This window comes from Ambystoma mexicanum, chromosome 3p, assembly GCF_040938575.1.
Source record: "Ambystoma mexicanum isolate Mex_15411 chromosome 3p, UKY_AmexF1_1, whole genome shotgun sequence".
Taxonomy (NCBI): Eukaryota; Metazoa; Chordata; class Amphibia; order Caudata; family Ambystomatidae; genus Ambystoma; species Ambystoma mexicanum.
Window position 1 is genome coordinate 934,419,614 of NC_090925.1, and position 14,297 is coordinate 934,433,910.

Here is a 14,297-nt window from a genome sequence, read left to right on the forward strand (position 1 = left end):
GGTGACATTGGGCTCCCATGAACTGTGTGGGCAGTCTGTAGTCAATACTGTGTGGACATCCCTAGTGGGTATTGTTGTTGTATTGAACACTGCATGGTGTATTGATATGTGCTTGTGCATCCATGTCTTCCTCATTATTCGCAGGTACCTTCTTCATGTCTTCACAAGGCCGTCTCCTTTGCAGATGGAGTTCATGTTGTATGCAGTACACTGACACATTTGCGTGGCAGCAACACTCTGCAGTTGGAAGGGGTCCATGTGATGGCTTATTCAGGTTGGAAGACTACCACTACTTTGAATTTGTACTGTCATGTTTTTGCTATGTTTCATGCTGTGTTGCTGTATTGTGTTGGTGGTAAGTATCTGGTCATGTGTGCTGTTTGTTGTTGATTACTGGGAGCATATTGTCTGTGGGCTGTTTCCATTTGGGACAGTGCACTTTGTGACACTTGTGGCAGGTCTTGTGCATTGCTTTGTTTGCCTTCACATTGCATGACATGCCATGGCGTGTTGGGTGGCGGAGATGGGGAGGGGTTGGGTGACATGGCGCTATTTTCATGTTGTATTTTCCAAGGGGGTAGTCATTCATGCGGCATGAATGTGTGTCTTTTTGTGACACAGCATTGGTTGTCTATCGGTAGGTAGGGATGCACACAATGTAACACTTACAGGTGACCAATCTCAGGCTGGTATGGTTGTGACAGTTGACTGTCCCTTATGTCATCATCATTGATTGTCAGCTGGTATGTGCCAAGGCTGTGTGCACTCCACAGGGGTGTGATATTAGGTGAAGTAATTAGCCACCAGCTGCGTACGGGCTGCCTCACCACGTGCCCTTTCCCCTTCGATGCGCAGCGGCCGTTCATGTGGTTGGGGATGTGGGGGCACCACCATGTCCACCGGCAGGCCCCGGCGTGTTGCAACGTTGTGCAGGACACATGCTACCACTGTGTTGTATCTTACCTTGGGTGGTGTGGTGGGGTTACGAATTGGCGTCATCATGTGGGTGCTCAGAAGGTAGGCACTGTCCCCTGGGGAGGTGATGATGGGTATCATTAGTGGGGTTGTGACATTACTCAGTATCTGACATGCATGCATGTGCAGCGGGATTTATACTCACCAAGCAGCCATGTATCGCCATGCCGCCCAGCTTCTATGTCCCGGTTTAGGGTTGACATTCTGTAAATGAAACTGTCAAGGGTGAACCCTGGATAGTTGGCATATACTGAGGTGATGATTCCCTTGCCATCACATACTACCAGCACATTGATGGAATGCCAGTGCTTGCGGTTTCTATAGATGTGCTCAGTTGCCCTGGGAGGACGTAGAGCCACATGGGTGCAATCAATGGCACCTAGCACTTGGGGGAAGTGTGCCACCCTGTAAAAATCCTGGACGGCAGCCTGCCTTTCTGGTGGTGTCATGGGCAGGTATATGTGCCTGCGGACTGATGGGAGTGCAGTCATGATGGCCAACACCTAGTGCAGGCAGCGTGACTGCGTGGCCTGTGACACCCCCCCCCACTATGGCACTTGTCCGCTGAAATGAACCAGTGGCCAAGAAGAGCAGTACATTGAGCACCTTTTCCAAGGGGGTCAGTGCTTGGGAGCACAGGGTGGGTGATGTGAGGTCATCCTCCCACTCACTCACCAGGTCGAGTATTATGTGAGGTGGAAACCTGTACCTCCCATACACCTGGTCATCCGGCATCCCAAAAAGGCTGGTCCTGGGTGTAGAAATTCTGGCCCTGACTATCCTCCTCCTCCTGTGGTGTTCCACGACCACTGCTGCGAGGAACGGTATATTCATCGTAGCGTCTGAGCTTGTTTGTTGTTTGCGTGCACTTTTATGCTGCGCGGGTCCGCGTACGCCTGCTTCCTGCTGGCGTACGTGGTTCCGGATTAGCGTGTCTTTTTGGCGCACGCGTTTGCCCTGTTCGATTCCATGAATACGTGTTGTAGCCACGCGTCTGGGCGTTCCGCGCATTTGCCTCCTGTACTTCCCCATAACGCCCACATTTTCACACATTGTTCTCCATTCCGCATGTTACGCCCCGTGTTCCGCCTACTTTTGTTGTGTGCACCACCCTATGTGCGCTTTCGCTGTGCGTGTAGCGCACGGCGTTTGATAACGTGTCCGCCCGTGTGCGCCACGCAGAAATTTAGCGCACATTTCAGTATTTACACGTGCACGGACTTCCATGAATCGATGTGCGTGGGTTTCCCTGCGATTTTTGTACTTGCGCTGCGAATCGCACGCTTTCGCACGCTTGCGCGGGAAATTTCAGCGCACATTAATTCCATGAATCGGCCTGACAATCTCCGGAGGTCTACAATCCACAAGAAGTAAGTACATCTGCAGGCTTCAACTGTTCAGGTGCAGGAATAAAAGAACCAGAAGATATGCCTCCTTTGTCTACACCTCAAGACTCTGAAACCTCCTTCCCATCATCACCAGACTTGACCCCATGCTTCTAAATTTCAGGAAGGATCTAAAGATCGTCCTCTTTAAGGAATGGTCCATCCATAGCAGCTCGGTCCACACTCCCTCCACTCCCTACCCAACCTGAGCGTGGGTGATCTTCTCCCCCTGTTCCGTCCCACGGTTGCTTGAAGTTCCCTTGCTGCCAATTTGCCCGTCCTTCCCCTCCGTCATTTTAAGCTCCCCTGTCTTTTGTATCTCTTCTTCCCACTCTGTGTCATGCTGGCTTATTAGGCACTATGTTGCACAAAAAACACTCATACCTCACAATTTACATACAAAACACGTGTACTACCAAGCTTTAAACATTCAAATAAATGAGGCCACTTGGTACAGCATATATTTATGTTGATCTATGTGGCACCACGTAGAATTATGCCCATCACCACAGTACATTGCTTCCTCCACAACCAACTCAAAATCATATTACAAAGTGCAGAGAACTCGGAGGAAATGTTTCCATCTGACACGGAGTAAAAGAAAATGCAAGTTAGGTATTGCACATGTTTTGTGTGTAAATTGTAAGGGATGAGCGTGTTTTGTGCCACGTAGTGACTAATAAACCAGTATGAGTGGGTCTAGAGCACTGTACCTTATTCATGCAATCTTTCTTCGCATTGCCCTGCTATTCACACACTCAAAAGCTCATGGTACATTGTCCCTAATTTGTGAAACCACCCCACAGTACTGACAGTATAGCGAATGGCATATAAATATTTATTATAACAAATAGAAAAGCTGTTTTGAAGGACAGTCTCAAAGCTAGTGCTTAAGAAAGTATCTGGTGTACCCACCTTGCTTTCAAATTACTTGAATTCTTTCCCTGCCCCCAGCATCTCACCTCACCCTGTACTACTTTGCATCCACCCCCTGGTACCCTTTCTAAAACCCAACCGCAGATACCCTTTGCTGTACCTGGGCTGCATTTTTTTATGTGTCTGTGTGCGGGTGTGAGAGAGAAGCATTATATGTTCACTTGAAAATCATGTTCTGCAAAATTACCTGTTTTCAACAAACAGGATTTGCGTTTTTTTGTTACTAAACCTCTTTGTGCAACAAGGTCCACACTCCAATATTAAAGGGCGCAGTACCACGTATTGTACCTAGAGCTCACTCGGGAACATAGTGCCTCTAATATACAAGGGTTCAGTACTGGGGTGGGGGGGGCACAATTACCGCCTTCACGGCAAAGGAAAATAGGTGAAATTCGCCTATAATTACGCTTCGCCAATGTAGTGTATTTAATTCTCACTTTGCTGCTTTTCGGTGAATTTCGTTTTGTCGAGGCTTCAGGCACAAATCATTTTGGGCTAATTGGGAGCCCAAATGTTTGCAGGCCCCCAATTGGCTTAAATATGAATGCCCACAAAGCAAAACAACCAAAAAATAAAATTCCAGGAATTAATACAGCTGAAATTGACAGGTTTAATCCACGGGACAAATACTCAGAATTGAGCATTTTTTCTGCATACTAAAATTCAGCCGTTTTGCCCACACACTTTCAGTACTGCAAAATGTCCTTCAGACCTACGCCAAAAACTGCTAATCTTAATATACAGCAGTCTATCCCCACAGGCAGGAACTAGAGCTCTCTAGCAGATTTACAAAGGAGGCTTTCACACAATCTTTAGAAAATACCTCATTGGTACAGTTGAATCCACTAAATGTGAGGCAAAAATTGTTATGGTCCAATAATGCCAATTATGATGTTGTGTGTGAGCAGTAGATGGTTGTGTAAGAGTTATGGTTGCACTGCTAATCATAACTGGCCAATTTATTGTAAGGTTTTTCATTGTAATCATAACTACCCTAACTAAAGATTTGTTTAGGGCACAGTAAGGTAATGAATTTGTAAAGCACACCCTTCGCTAGGAGCAACTAACTTTATTGTGATGAAAAAATATAGGAGTATTACAGTAGAGAGAAAAAGGAAACATCTTAAGTTGGGAGCAAAATAGTTAATGATTTGGTAAAAGGTTAAGCTAGATAGGAAGCATATTAAACTCATGGGCCGCCTGTACCTACAATGATCTGCAACCGCTCCAGGCTAGTCGAAAATTCCCTCCTGCCTAAAATATACAGCCCACTCAATTTTTTTCAAAGGTTTCTTGAAGTTTCATCTAAAGGGTCACATGGTAGCTATGCCCGGTGTATCCTATGGAGATCTAGCTCTCTCTCTCTCTCGCTCTCATTCTCTGGATCTATGTAATGACTGCAGAAAAAAAAGCCAAATACGAAAATGTCGAATTCTTTTTTCTTTCACTGCAAGTATATGCAGGGGGAGCCCCCCACAACCTCCCATATCCCCCTTAACTTATTTATTAATTTAAAAGAATATGTATTACCCTAACCTACCCCCCCCATATACTTTCAGTGAAATGCACAGTAAAGATTTCCATATTCAGTATTTTCAATTTCGCAGTAAACAGATGATACCCATTCTCCTATACCTTACTTTGTATTTATCATATTTTACTTTCTTTTATGGAGTACAACGACTACCTTGTCCATGTCTTAACCTTGTTTTGATAAAGAAGAACTGATATTTTATTATAAAATCCACTGCATATGATGTAGATTTTGGGGGGAGGGAGGACTACATTAATGCATGCCACTGACAACCAAATACAAAAATTGGCCCCAAAAAGAATAACAAACTGGGGCCTTTTTTATCAGGATCTGGCCTCACACAAAGGATGATGCTACAGGTGTGTCTTAAACACAACATCTTAAAAGATGCATTTCTGAAGCTTTACTTGAACTTTGTGAGTAAGATATATTTCTTCAAAGCTTACTGACACAGGATTCTCCCAAGGAAAGAGTCCTTCCAATCCCTTGCTCTTGAGAACTAAAGCAGTACGTATTTGTCAACATAACCTACTTCATGGCGCCCATCAAGTTTAGCACGCTATACGAACATCACATTTAGGAATTAATCACATGTGCCAGCAATTGCAATGCTTTCCTTGCAATGGGTCTATGTTTTAATGTAAAGCATTGTGTGTGTCTGACCGCTTAGATGGCTGTGTCTGTAGCTATTCACTGTTTTACACATGTGCTTCCTTTAAAGGGAAGGGGCACATGTGGGATTTAGAGCAACCTCATACAAAATGGAAAAGATTTTGCAAATACTAAAGGAATCATATATGAAAAGAATTGCCTTGGGTACAACTTTACAGACTTGTTAAAGAATGTATTTGTGAGAAGCAATGGGTGGGTTTATGAGGATTCTCCTAGAGGCTTAAGAAGTTTTCAATCCAAGATCTCACCTACATAGCTTGAGTATGGAAAAAAGAATAACGAGTGATAGAAGGCAAAAGAGAGGGAAATGGTGACAGAGGGATGAGGTTATATTGAGGCGAGGGTGAGAAGAGGGTACTTGGGAAGGGGAATGAGAAAGACAACAAAGAAAGGAGACAGAAGAGACAAAAAAGGGAAAGGTAAGAGATAAGGAGAGTGGAGAGGGAAAGAGTGAGCGAGAGTGAATGAGCTTTGTGTTGTTACTCTGTAGGTGATTGAAGCCTTAGATTGTTCAGGTACTGAACTCTTTTGGACAGGTGATTTTCCACCCTGGCTGTGAATCATCTATTTCGTTTTCTGCAGCTTGCATTTGAAAACCTCAGACTGGTTCTTTATTTCCTTTTTTCATATAATATGTGCCACAAGCATCAAAGTGACATCCAGGCAAGATAAAGAAAATGCAGTGTTGGCTATCTTTAACGGAGACACTGCATGTGGCTACATCATGCACTATCCGAAGCTGCACTCACATCTATCAATTGGCCACATACGCCCCTGTATTTCGTAAAATCCTTGGTTTGCTGCTATTGTTAGAAATCTGTATGCCTTTTGGTAGTCTAGTACTTTGTATGGAGAAACTGCATTGTTACGGGATTAATTATGGGACCTCATTTGATGAACTGGAGGTGTGCTCGAAAGGGGCACAACCAAGTAATTGCAGAAGTGGGTGGAGCCTACAATGATTTCTTATGAGAATTTAAGTCGAACATACTCACCCTTAACACTTAAGGGGTTAGTGGCTTTAAAGGAAACTGGTGGCCTCAACATTTGTAGACTCTGATTCTACTCAAATCAGTGTATTCTCCTCTGTGCCATTACCTCATATGTGGAGAGAGTTCAAAGTTTGAAGAACCAGGATACATCACCATTCATTATTCTGTTCGGTTATTTGTTTTAAGCTGGTATGAATACTAAAGTCTAATTATGCAAGACATAAAAACAAGACTCATTTGAATTGACACTGCAAACCTGTGGCCAATTTACAGAGTGATCGTCTTCCACATCTGAATCAAGGTGAAAATCACCAATAAGATTGTCTAGGAACATGATTAGTGCTGCTTATCAGTACTTAATACTGTACATAAAGCGAACATTATAGCAATGTGGACACTATTCCACACCGTATTCCTACCATCTCGGCTGAGTTTCACGGGTGGCATGGTGGTTGGGAATTCGACAAGCTGTCCTGCTTTCTCATACAGGGGTTTCAACTCTTCAGGAATTTCGGCAATGCTGTTCTTCACATACTTGGTCCCACCGAGCCACATGTAAATTTCAGCCTTCGCAAAGATTTCTCCATTGTACGATCCCGGGGCCTGCAGAAAGAGTATTTGATAATCTATCATGCCATTGCACAGAAATAAAAGACCAAAGTATTCTCCAATAAGTGTGCACTCTTCTTCACGGACAATCAAGGTCACTTTCACTCGGTGCATTCAGGAGTATGTAGAAACAGGTTTAGGAATACCACAATAGGCTGGGCCATCATGACCCATCCAATCCTCACACAGCTTTCTTACAGAGAAAAACAGAATTGTATAGGCTCACTTTGAAATGACATCACACTTGCAAACCAAGAGTAACTTTGCATGTGTACTTCAGTATTGAAGACACATTCATCTCAGGGCATGCAGCGCAGGTGCCCAAAATATCACAATGTGAACAGGATTTCTCCACCAACCCCACATTGAGCCAAGCTGCCCTCAGCAAAGCTCTCGTATTAGGGGCCATTGTGTGAATCCTATTACCTGAAACAACACAGTGTGAATTTTCGCACAATCTTTTCCCTTTTCCTCCTCCACGACTGAATAGAGAACATCCTGGGCCGGTATCCGGGCATAGGCAACACGCTTGTTATTGCTCAAAATCCAGACCAGGACATCTGGGAGCGTGCACTGGGGCTAGAGAAAAAAGGAAAGAGACCGTTATGCATAAACACGGCTGAACACTGTTAGGATACATAAAAAAAAACACAAGCAGCACAAGATTGACATCACTATCAGACCGTGTAAGGATAGACAACTGTTTTCAGGGCCAGCTGAAGATGTGATGGCCGTTTCAAAATTATGTTTTGGGATCCGCTTGCATACAGCTGATAAAAGCAGTGCGAGGCATCTGAGAGGTGCATAGCTCGTGATGGAGGAATGCTCTATAGTATCATGGGACAGGCAGCCCGCAGGGATCTCAAACACTGAATATCCACTGAATATCCACTGAAAAGCTCTTTGTCAGCAAGTTGCTAATGTAGGTGAAACCACTGCTGAATACTGCAAGAGGACCAAGGGGGGTGAGAGCCTGAAGGTGCCAGCAAAGGCAGTCTGTAATGTGCACGCTACAGAGCTCACATTTAATGGAGGGGGTCTTATTTTGGTTTCTGAGCAGTTTCCCACACGTTAGTTGGTTGGCAGCTCACACCCTGCACGAGTGGCGAATTTCATCAGTCAACAGGAGATGATATGCTTTCCTTTTATCTCCCACGCCCAGGGGGTCAGATTGATACTTGCAGAACGTATTTGTCAGCTATAGAATCTCATTTGAACTCCTCACACAAAGTGTCTTTCTTCTAACCCCACCGTTGGTCTACTTAACTTTTTTACTTTTAAAGCTTCTCACCCTAAGCATGACTTGAATATAGTTTTAGCTGTTTTGCCACATAAAACATTGGAGCATATTACCACTGTTGACATATGTTTGCAACTTGGAAGCCAGCTTTTTTGGTAGCCTTGACTTCTGCAAAGAAGTTCCACCAATTAAAGGCCCCCTCTTCATGCAAACTTTACACATTTTTTCCACACGGATAAGAGGGCCACGTGCACACATCTTTCCTTAGTTCTGAAGGCTTTAACAGATTTTCACGTTAAACTGAAAATCGGTTTCCCAACTTTTTTTCCCAGTTCCCACATCAGAATGAGAACAAAGGTTGCCCAATCCAGCTGGTGGGGATCGCTTTTGACAAATAACAATACTTTAGAAAGTCTGAAAAGGCTTTCTAAAGGAATAAATAGTTCTTAATTATCTACAGCTAACTAGGTTGAAAATAGCATTAATCAATGTTAAAAGGTCAGTGGTAATTCTGCCGCGAAAGGCCCTCATGCCCAATATCTGTGGGCCAAAACAGTCTCAGTACTTTTTGAGAGACATGTTCTACTGGAAACTGCTTGCAAAGCAGAACAATGGGCCACTACATTTTTTGTAGACTAGTTTCCCTATACATAGGTTCTACGGCAGATGATAGATTTGGGAAATTGATATTGCAAAATATGTTTGGTTAAGTTAATATTCCCACCCATAAAACTGCATGTGAATCGTCCCCGGAGTAATGAGGGAAACAGGATTTGGAGGTAAGATTATCTAAAAGTTACTGTAGAGTCTGCTGCTCCGTTGTTCCATATAGCGCTATGACCCGACGTTGTCCTGGTCTATAGCCGACATGCACGAGGGGGTCTGCTATAGCCTTGTGTATGTTTTGTTGTGTCATAACTTCCTATTTTTGAAAAATCACTAAATCGGCAATCTTCCAAAATCCCCTATACTGATAGCACAGGGCTAGACCACGCTCCACCCCTGTCCAGGACGCATGGGTGGGGTTGGTCAAATTTCACCTTCACTAGTACACCCCAGACTGGTATGCCGACCTTGTGTCCTAACTTCCTATTTTTGAATAAGTCGCAAAATCAGCAATCTCCCGAAATTGTCTATACTGATAGCACAGGGACAGAACCCACCCTGTGCAGGGCAAATGGGTGGGGTTGGTCAAATTGCACTATCGCCAGTACACCCCAGACAGGTATGCCTACCTTGGGCCAAAAGTCAGCCCAACAACTTTTATGGGGCTGGAGTCAACGCCTATACTGACAGCAAACCGGACGCCGCTCAGTGCAGGGTTCACTGGGTGTGGTTTGTCAAATTTCACTATCGCCAGGACACCCCAGACTGGTATGCGGACCTTGGCCCAAAATTTCAGCTCACCAACTGTTATGGGGCTGGAGCCAACCCTGAACATACAAACACACTTTCACAAATATATAGAAATATATATATATATATATATATATATATAGATTCTCCATTTCCTCATGTAATCCTCCTTCCTTTAATGCTGTAATTATTACAAGACTATTGTGTGTCTCCTGGTGAGGTGTTGAACTGGAGAAGGGAAATCACCAGTAACGAGACTTGGGCAGGGCAACACACTTGCATGTTGATTGTCCTTTGTATAGTATAGTATGCTTAGAAAAGAGCACTCTGGTCCCAGCACCAATTTTTCCTGATGTCCTAAGAGGATTGAGAAAAATGTACAAACATATTAAGTGACCAGTAGTCACAATCCTCAGTAACTTTTATATTCACAAATATGTGAATGCTAGCGGTACCACCTGGCGTTGCACAGGTCTGTAGCTGACATGCACTTGGGGGTCTGCTATAGCCTTGTGAATATTTTAATGTTTAGTTTAGTTTAGTTTAGTTTCTTTATTTATACTGCGTGCCGAACCCTGGGGTAACTGGGCACCGGAGACTTAGAGGAAGTTACAGCATGGTAAATACATACAGTAAAAATAACAATAAGTGCGGTTGACCGGGTTACATGATGGTCGACATTGGAAGAGTACATTTAAAAAGAGAATCAGATTACGGTTGAATTCTTGTTGGCGAGCCAAGATTTAGTTTTGGCTCTAAAAGTCCAAAATAAGGGTTCTGCTCTGAGGTTCAGTGGTGTGGCGTTCCAACCTTTGGCGGCTAGGACCGGGAAGCTGGAGCCGCCTGCTTTTTTTAGGGAGAATTTGGGGATGGAGAGGCAGTGTGAGTATGGCGTTCTGGTTGGTCTGGTTGAGGTGTGTTTAGAGAACTTGCCTGTCTAGTATTTGGGAGCGTCATTGGAGAGGCATTTGAGGAATATAACAAGGGATCTGAGAGTGATTCTGTCTCGTACAGGGAGCTAGCGAGCATCTTTTCTGATGCTGGAGATGTAAGCGTGTCGTGGGATACTCAGGGCGGCTCTGAGGGCGTTGTTCTGTAGCACCTGCAGTTTGTTCAGATTGCATTCTGAGGTGCCGAGAAAGAGAGTGTTATAGTAGTCAATTTTTGACAGCACTAGCCCTCTGGCTAGGGTAATGCAGCTGGATGGAGAGAGGAAGGGTTTGCAGGCGTTGATGAGCTTATTTGCATAAGTCGTGGCTGAGGCTGTGGCGTTCACCTGTCTTTTGAGTGAGTGAGTGGAGTCTAAGTAACCCCGAGAGTTTTAATTTCTTTGGCCACAGAAATTTGGTTACCGTCTATGTTGATGGACGCGTAACGGGGGTCCAGTTTGTTTAGCCGTGGTTGAGAGCCGACAAGAAGGAGCTCTGTTTTCTCGTTGCTGAGGCACAAGCCATGCTTTGCCATCCAGGCTTGGATCTCCAAGTAAAGATTGTTGATCTTAGTGGAGTCCTCCTCGTAGCACCCTGAAAAGGAGATGAGAACCTAGATGTCAACAGCGTAGTTTGTATAAGTGACGCGCAGGTTGTCAAGGCGGTCGAACAATAGCTTGGTGAAGATATTGTATAAGGTTGGCAAAATGCACGAACCTTGTGGAACGCCACAGAGGTGTCAGGTCCATTACTTGGATCTTCTTGCAGGCGTGATGCTGGCCCACCAGACCCCCTTGATATTCCTGCTCAATAGTTCATAAAATATAAAACTACCCAACAGGCAAACCCAAAGGGAAAGGGGAATGGATGAGAAAATAACAACTGCAGATCTTCACTGTTTCTTAAGACACGACACTGGTTCCCAGAATATTAGGGTCAGTAGATGGTTAACTCTTTGGAACTGGATTGTGGAAGTTTCATCAATAACGTGTGTCTGTGAAATCTAAGCACAAAAAAATATACAGATTAAATAAACTCCTTTCTGTTGTAGACTTCTGCTATTAATAATATTAACAAACTATTATCATGTACCTGCTGCCTATGCTAGATTGCTGATAGGCATTTATAGTTTGGCTTTTGTATTGTTAGATGCTCTTCAGATTTCTTATTATTGAATATACAATGAAAATCAATTTTCAATATTCTTGAAACTCTTTGGATATTCTTTGAAATTATGTTGTAGGAACTCAGAAACTTGCTTGCTTGAAGAAATAATGTTTTACTATAGTTCTCAAATCTCTGTTAAATAAACTCTTCTGAATAATTCTTCTATCAGCTTTTATTTTCTTGTATCTGCATATGTAAATGTATCATTCAAAACTGTATTGTAGACTTTGGATGCTCCACGGAGGTTAGATGGCTTGATGCACAAAAAACAAAAAGTTCAGCTGATTAGAAGACCGCGACGTACGCGCATTCAGAACGAAGTAGAAATAATGACACGAAGCAAAAATAAACCGCGCTCAAACGGTCACTGTAACTCGTAACAACACGCAATAACCGCTCCACAAAAAGTAAATGAATTCACTGAGAAAAGCCGGAACTCAACACGACGCCACTCGAAACGCTACTTGACAACACAAGTACGTTAAACCAGGAAGTAAAACTTTAAAGTGGAACGTACGAGCACACTCTAACAGATTCCTGACTAGGATTGTATTCAACAGTAAATTAAATAAAGAAGCGCGTGTTATAAGTATAATACATTACAATACTAATTAAAATAACACGCGTAAGTTAAGTGAAAATAAAAAGCTATATTAAAACCAAAATGTCACAATAAATATCCTAACCCTATGCCGTAAAACATATACACTAAAAACTTTCATAACCGTAGACGCAGCCGTGAGAGGAAAAAATAAACGCACTTTCGCTTCCCGCACACGCAGCCACGAGAGGAAAAAATAAACGTACATCAGAATTTTCTTTCATAGAATATGCGCGGAGTAGAGTTCAAATAAATGTTCTCAAAAATCAAATGCAGCTAAGTACAGTTTCTTAGAATTTAAAATAAACTTCTTCCTGAGACAAATTGAAGATAGAAACATTTCACTGTAGATAACTTAGCTTGCTTCATCTGTAAGTTGGTCTTGAAATTTCAACAAGGATATCTTCATAAACAAAACTTCTGTAGAAATTAAGCTCACTGTAAATTCTTTCTCAAAAAGGATTTTTATAATAACTTATGCTAAATATCCTAAGAGCTACATAAACTACAACCATCCTCTAAAGAAACTGGAATGAAAGGCAGTTTAGAATGTTGTGAAATGTTCCAAACTACCTCATAATATTTTTCTACCAATCACTGGTGTTGCACTGAACCACCATCTTGGTTTGGGGAATTAGGCACTTCCTGTATATAGTTGTCATTAAGGAAACTTATCACAATATTGACACATTAAAATACTAAACCCAAAATCAAACATCACTCAACCAATGCTCCTACTAATAATGTAATAATGAAGATTAAAAATAAATGTTTACTTAATTCTTTTGAATGCAGATTTTCTACAGTAATTTCTCATTGAAAATCTAGAAATGTGCCATGGAATCCTGACAGTACCCCCTCCCTAATGCCCTGACCCAGGGCCAACTTTTTCAGGATGTAAATGATGAAATCTTTTTACCAACCTTGAGGCATGTACATTTTCCACTTTCTCCCATGAACGCTCTTAAGGACCATATCCCTTCCAATCAACCAAGTATTGAAGTTGACCACGAACAATTCTAGAATCTAAAATAGCTTGCACTTCAAATTCATTCTCATCTTCAGAAAACACAGGACCAGGAACATCATGCATTCTGGTATCATTCCTAAATATTTTCAATAAATTTACATGAAAAGTTGGATGAATTTTTAATCCTGATGGTAACTTCAATTTCACAGATACTGGGGAATAAACCTTTTCTATCTCAAATGGTCCAATATATCGTGGACTAAATTTATTTCTACCCTTCAAAGGTACATTCTTTGTGGACAACCATACTTTGTCTCCGACCTGATCATTTGGTTCTTTTCGATGCTTTCTGTCTGCAAATCTTTTGTAATTTAATTTACTTTTATTCAAGGCCTGAACAGCACGTTTCAAATTTTGTTCCATAGCAATCAACCTACTTTCAACATCTGGAACCTCAATTTCATCCAAAACCACTCCTCTCAAAAATCGTGGATGGAATCCCTGATTTAGAAAGAATGGGGACATAGAAGTTGAATCTTTAGTAGTGTTATTATAGCAAAATTCTGCAAACCAAAGTAATTCCAACCACTCCTGCCCTGCACTAAGATAGCATCGTATATACTTCTCCAACTCTTGATTCACTCTCTCGGTTTGACCATTACTCTCAGGATGATAGCTTGTTGTTAAATTAATCTCAATTTTCAACTCTTTGCAAAAAGCTTTCCAAAATCTAGAGATAAATTGAGACCCTCGATCAGAAATTACTTGATTAGGTAAACCATGTAATTTAACAACATTTTGCAGGAATGCCTGAGCTAACGATGTCGCTGTAGCCGTTCCCTTGATAGGAATAAAATGACCAGCCTTAGAAAACACATCCACTACCACAAGAATAGTAGAACAACCCGTGCCAGGCGGTAAATCCACAATA

At 42.5% G+C, this 14,297-nt stretch overlaps 1 protein-coding gene across 1 annotated transcript in view; it reads right to left on the bottom strand.

Moving 5' to 3' along the window:
• Nucleotides 1–14,297, bottom strand: part of LOC138581135 (fer-1-like protein 4) — a 1,598,034-nt gene that overhangs the window by 939,674 nt on the left and 644,063 nt on the right. Inside the window, exons 22-23 of the mRNA XM_069652231.1 lie at nucleotides 7,530–7,682; nucleotides 6,914–7,097 (exon numbers count right to left, since the gene is read on the bottom strand). Of these exons, the coding sequence (XP_069508332.1) occupies nucleotides 6,914–7,097; nucleotides 7,530–7,682 (337 nt within the window). The remainder of the gene's footprint in view (nucleotides 1–6,913; nucleotides 7,098–7,529; nucleotides 7,683–14,297) is intronic.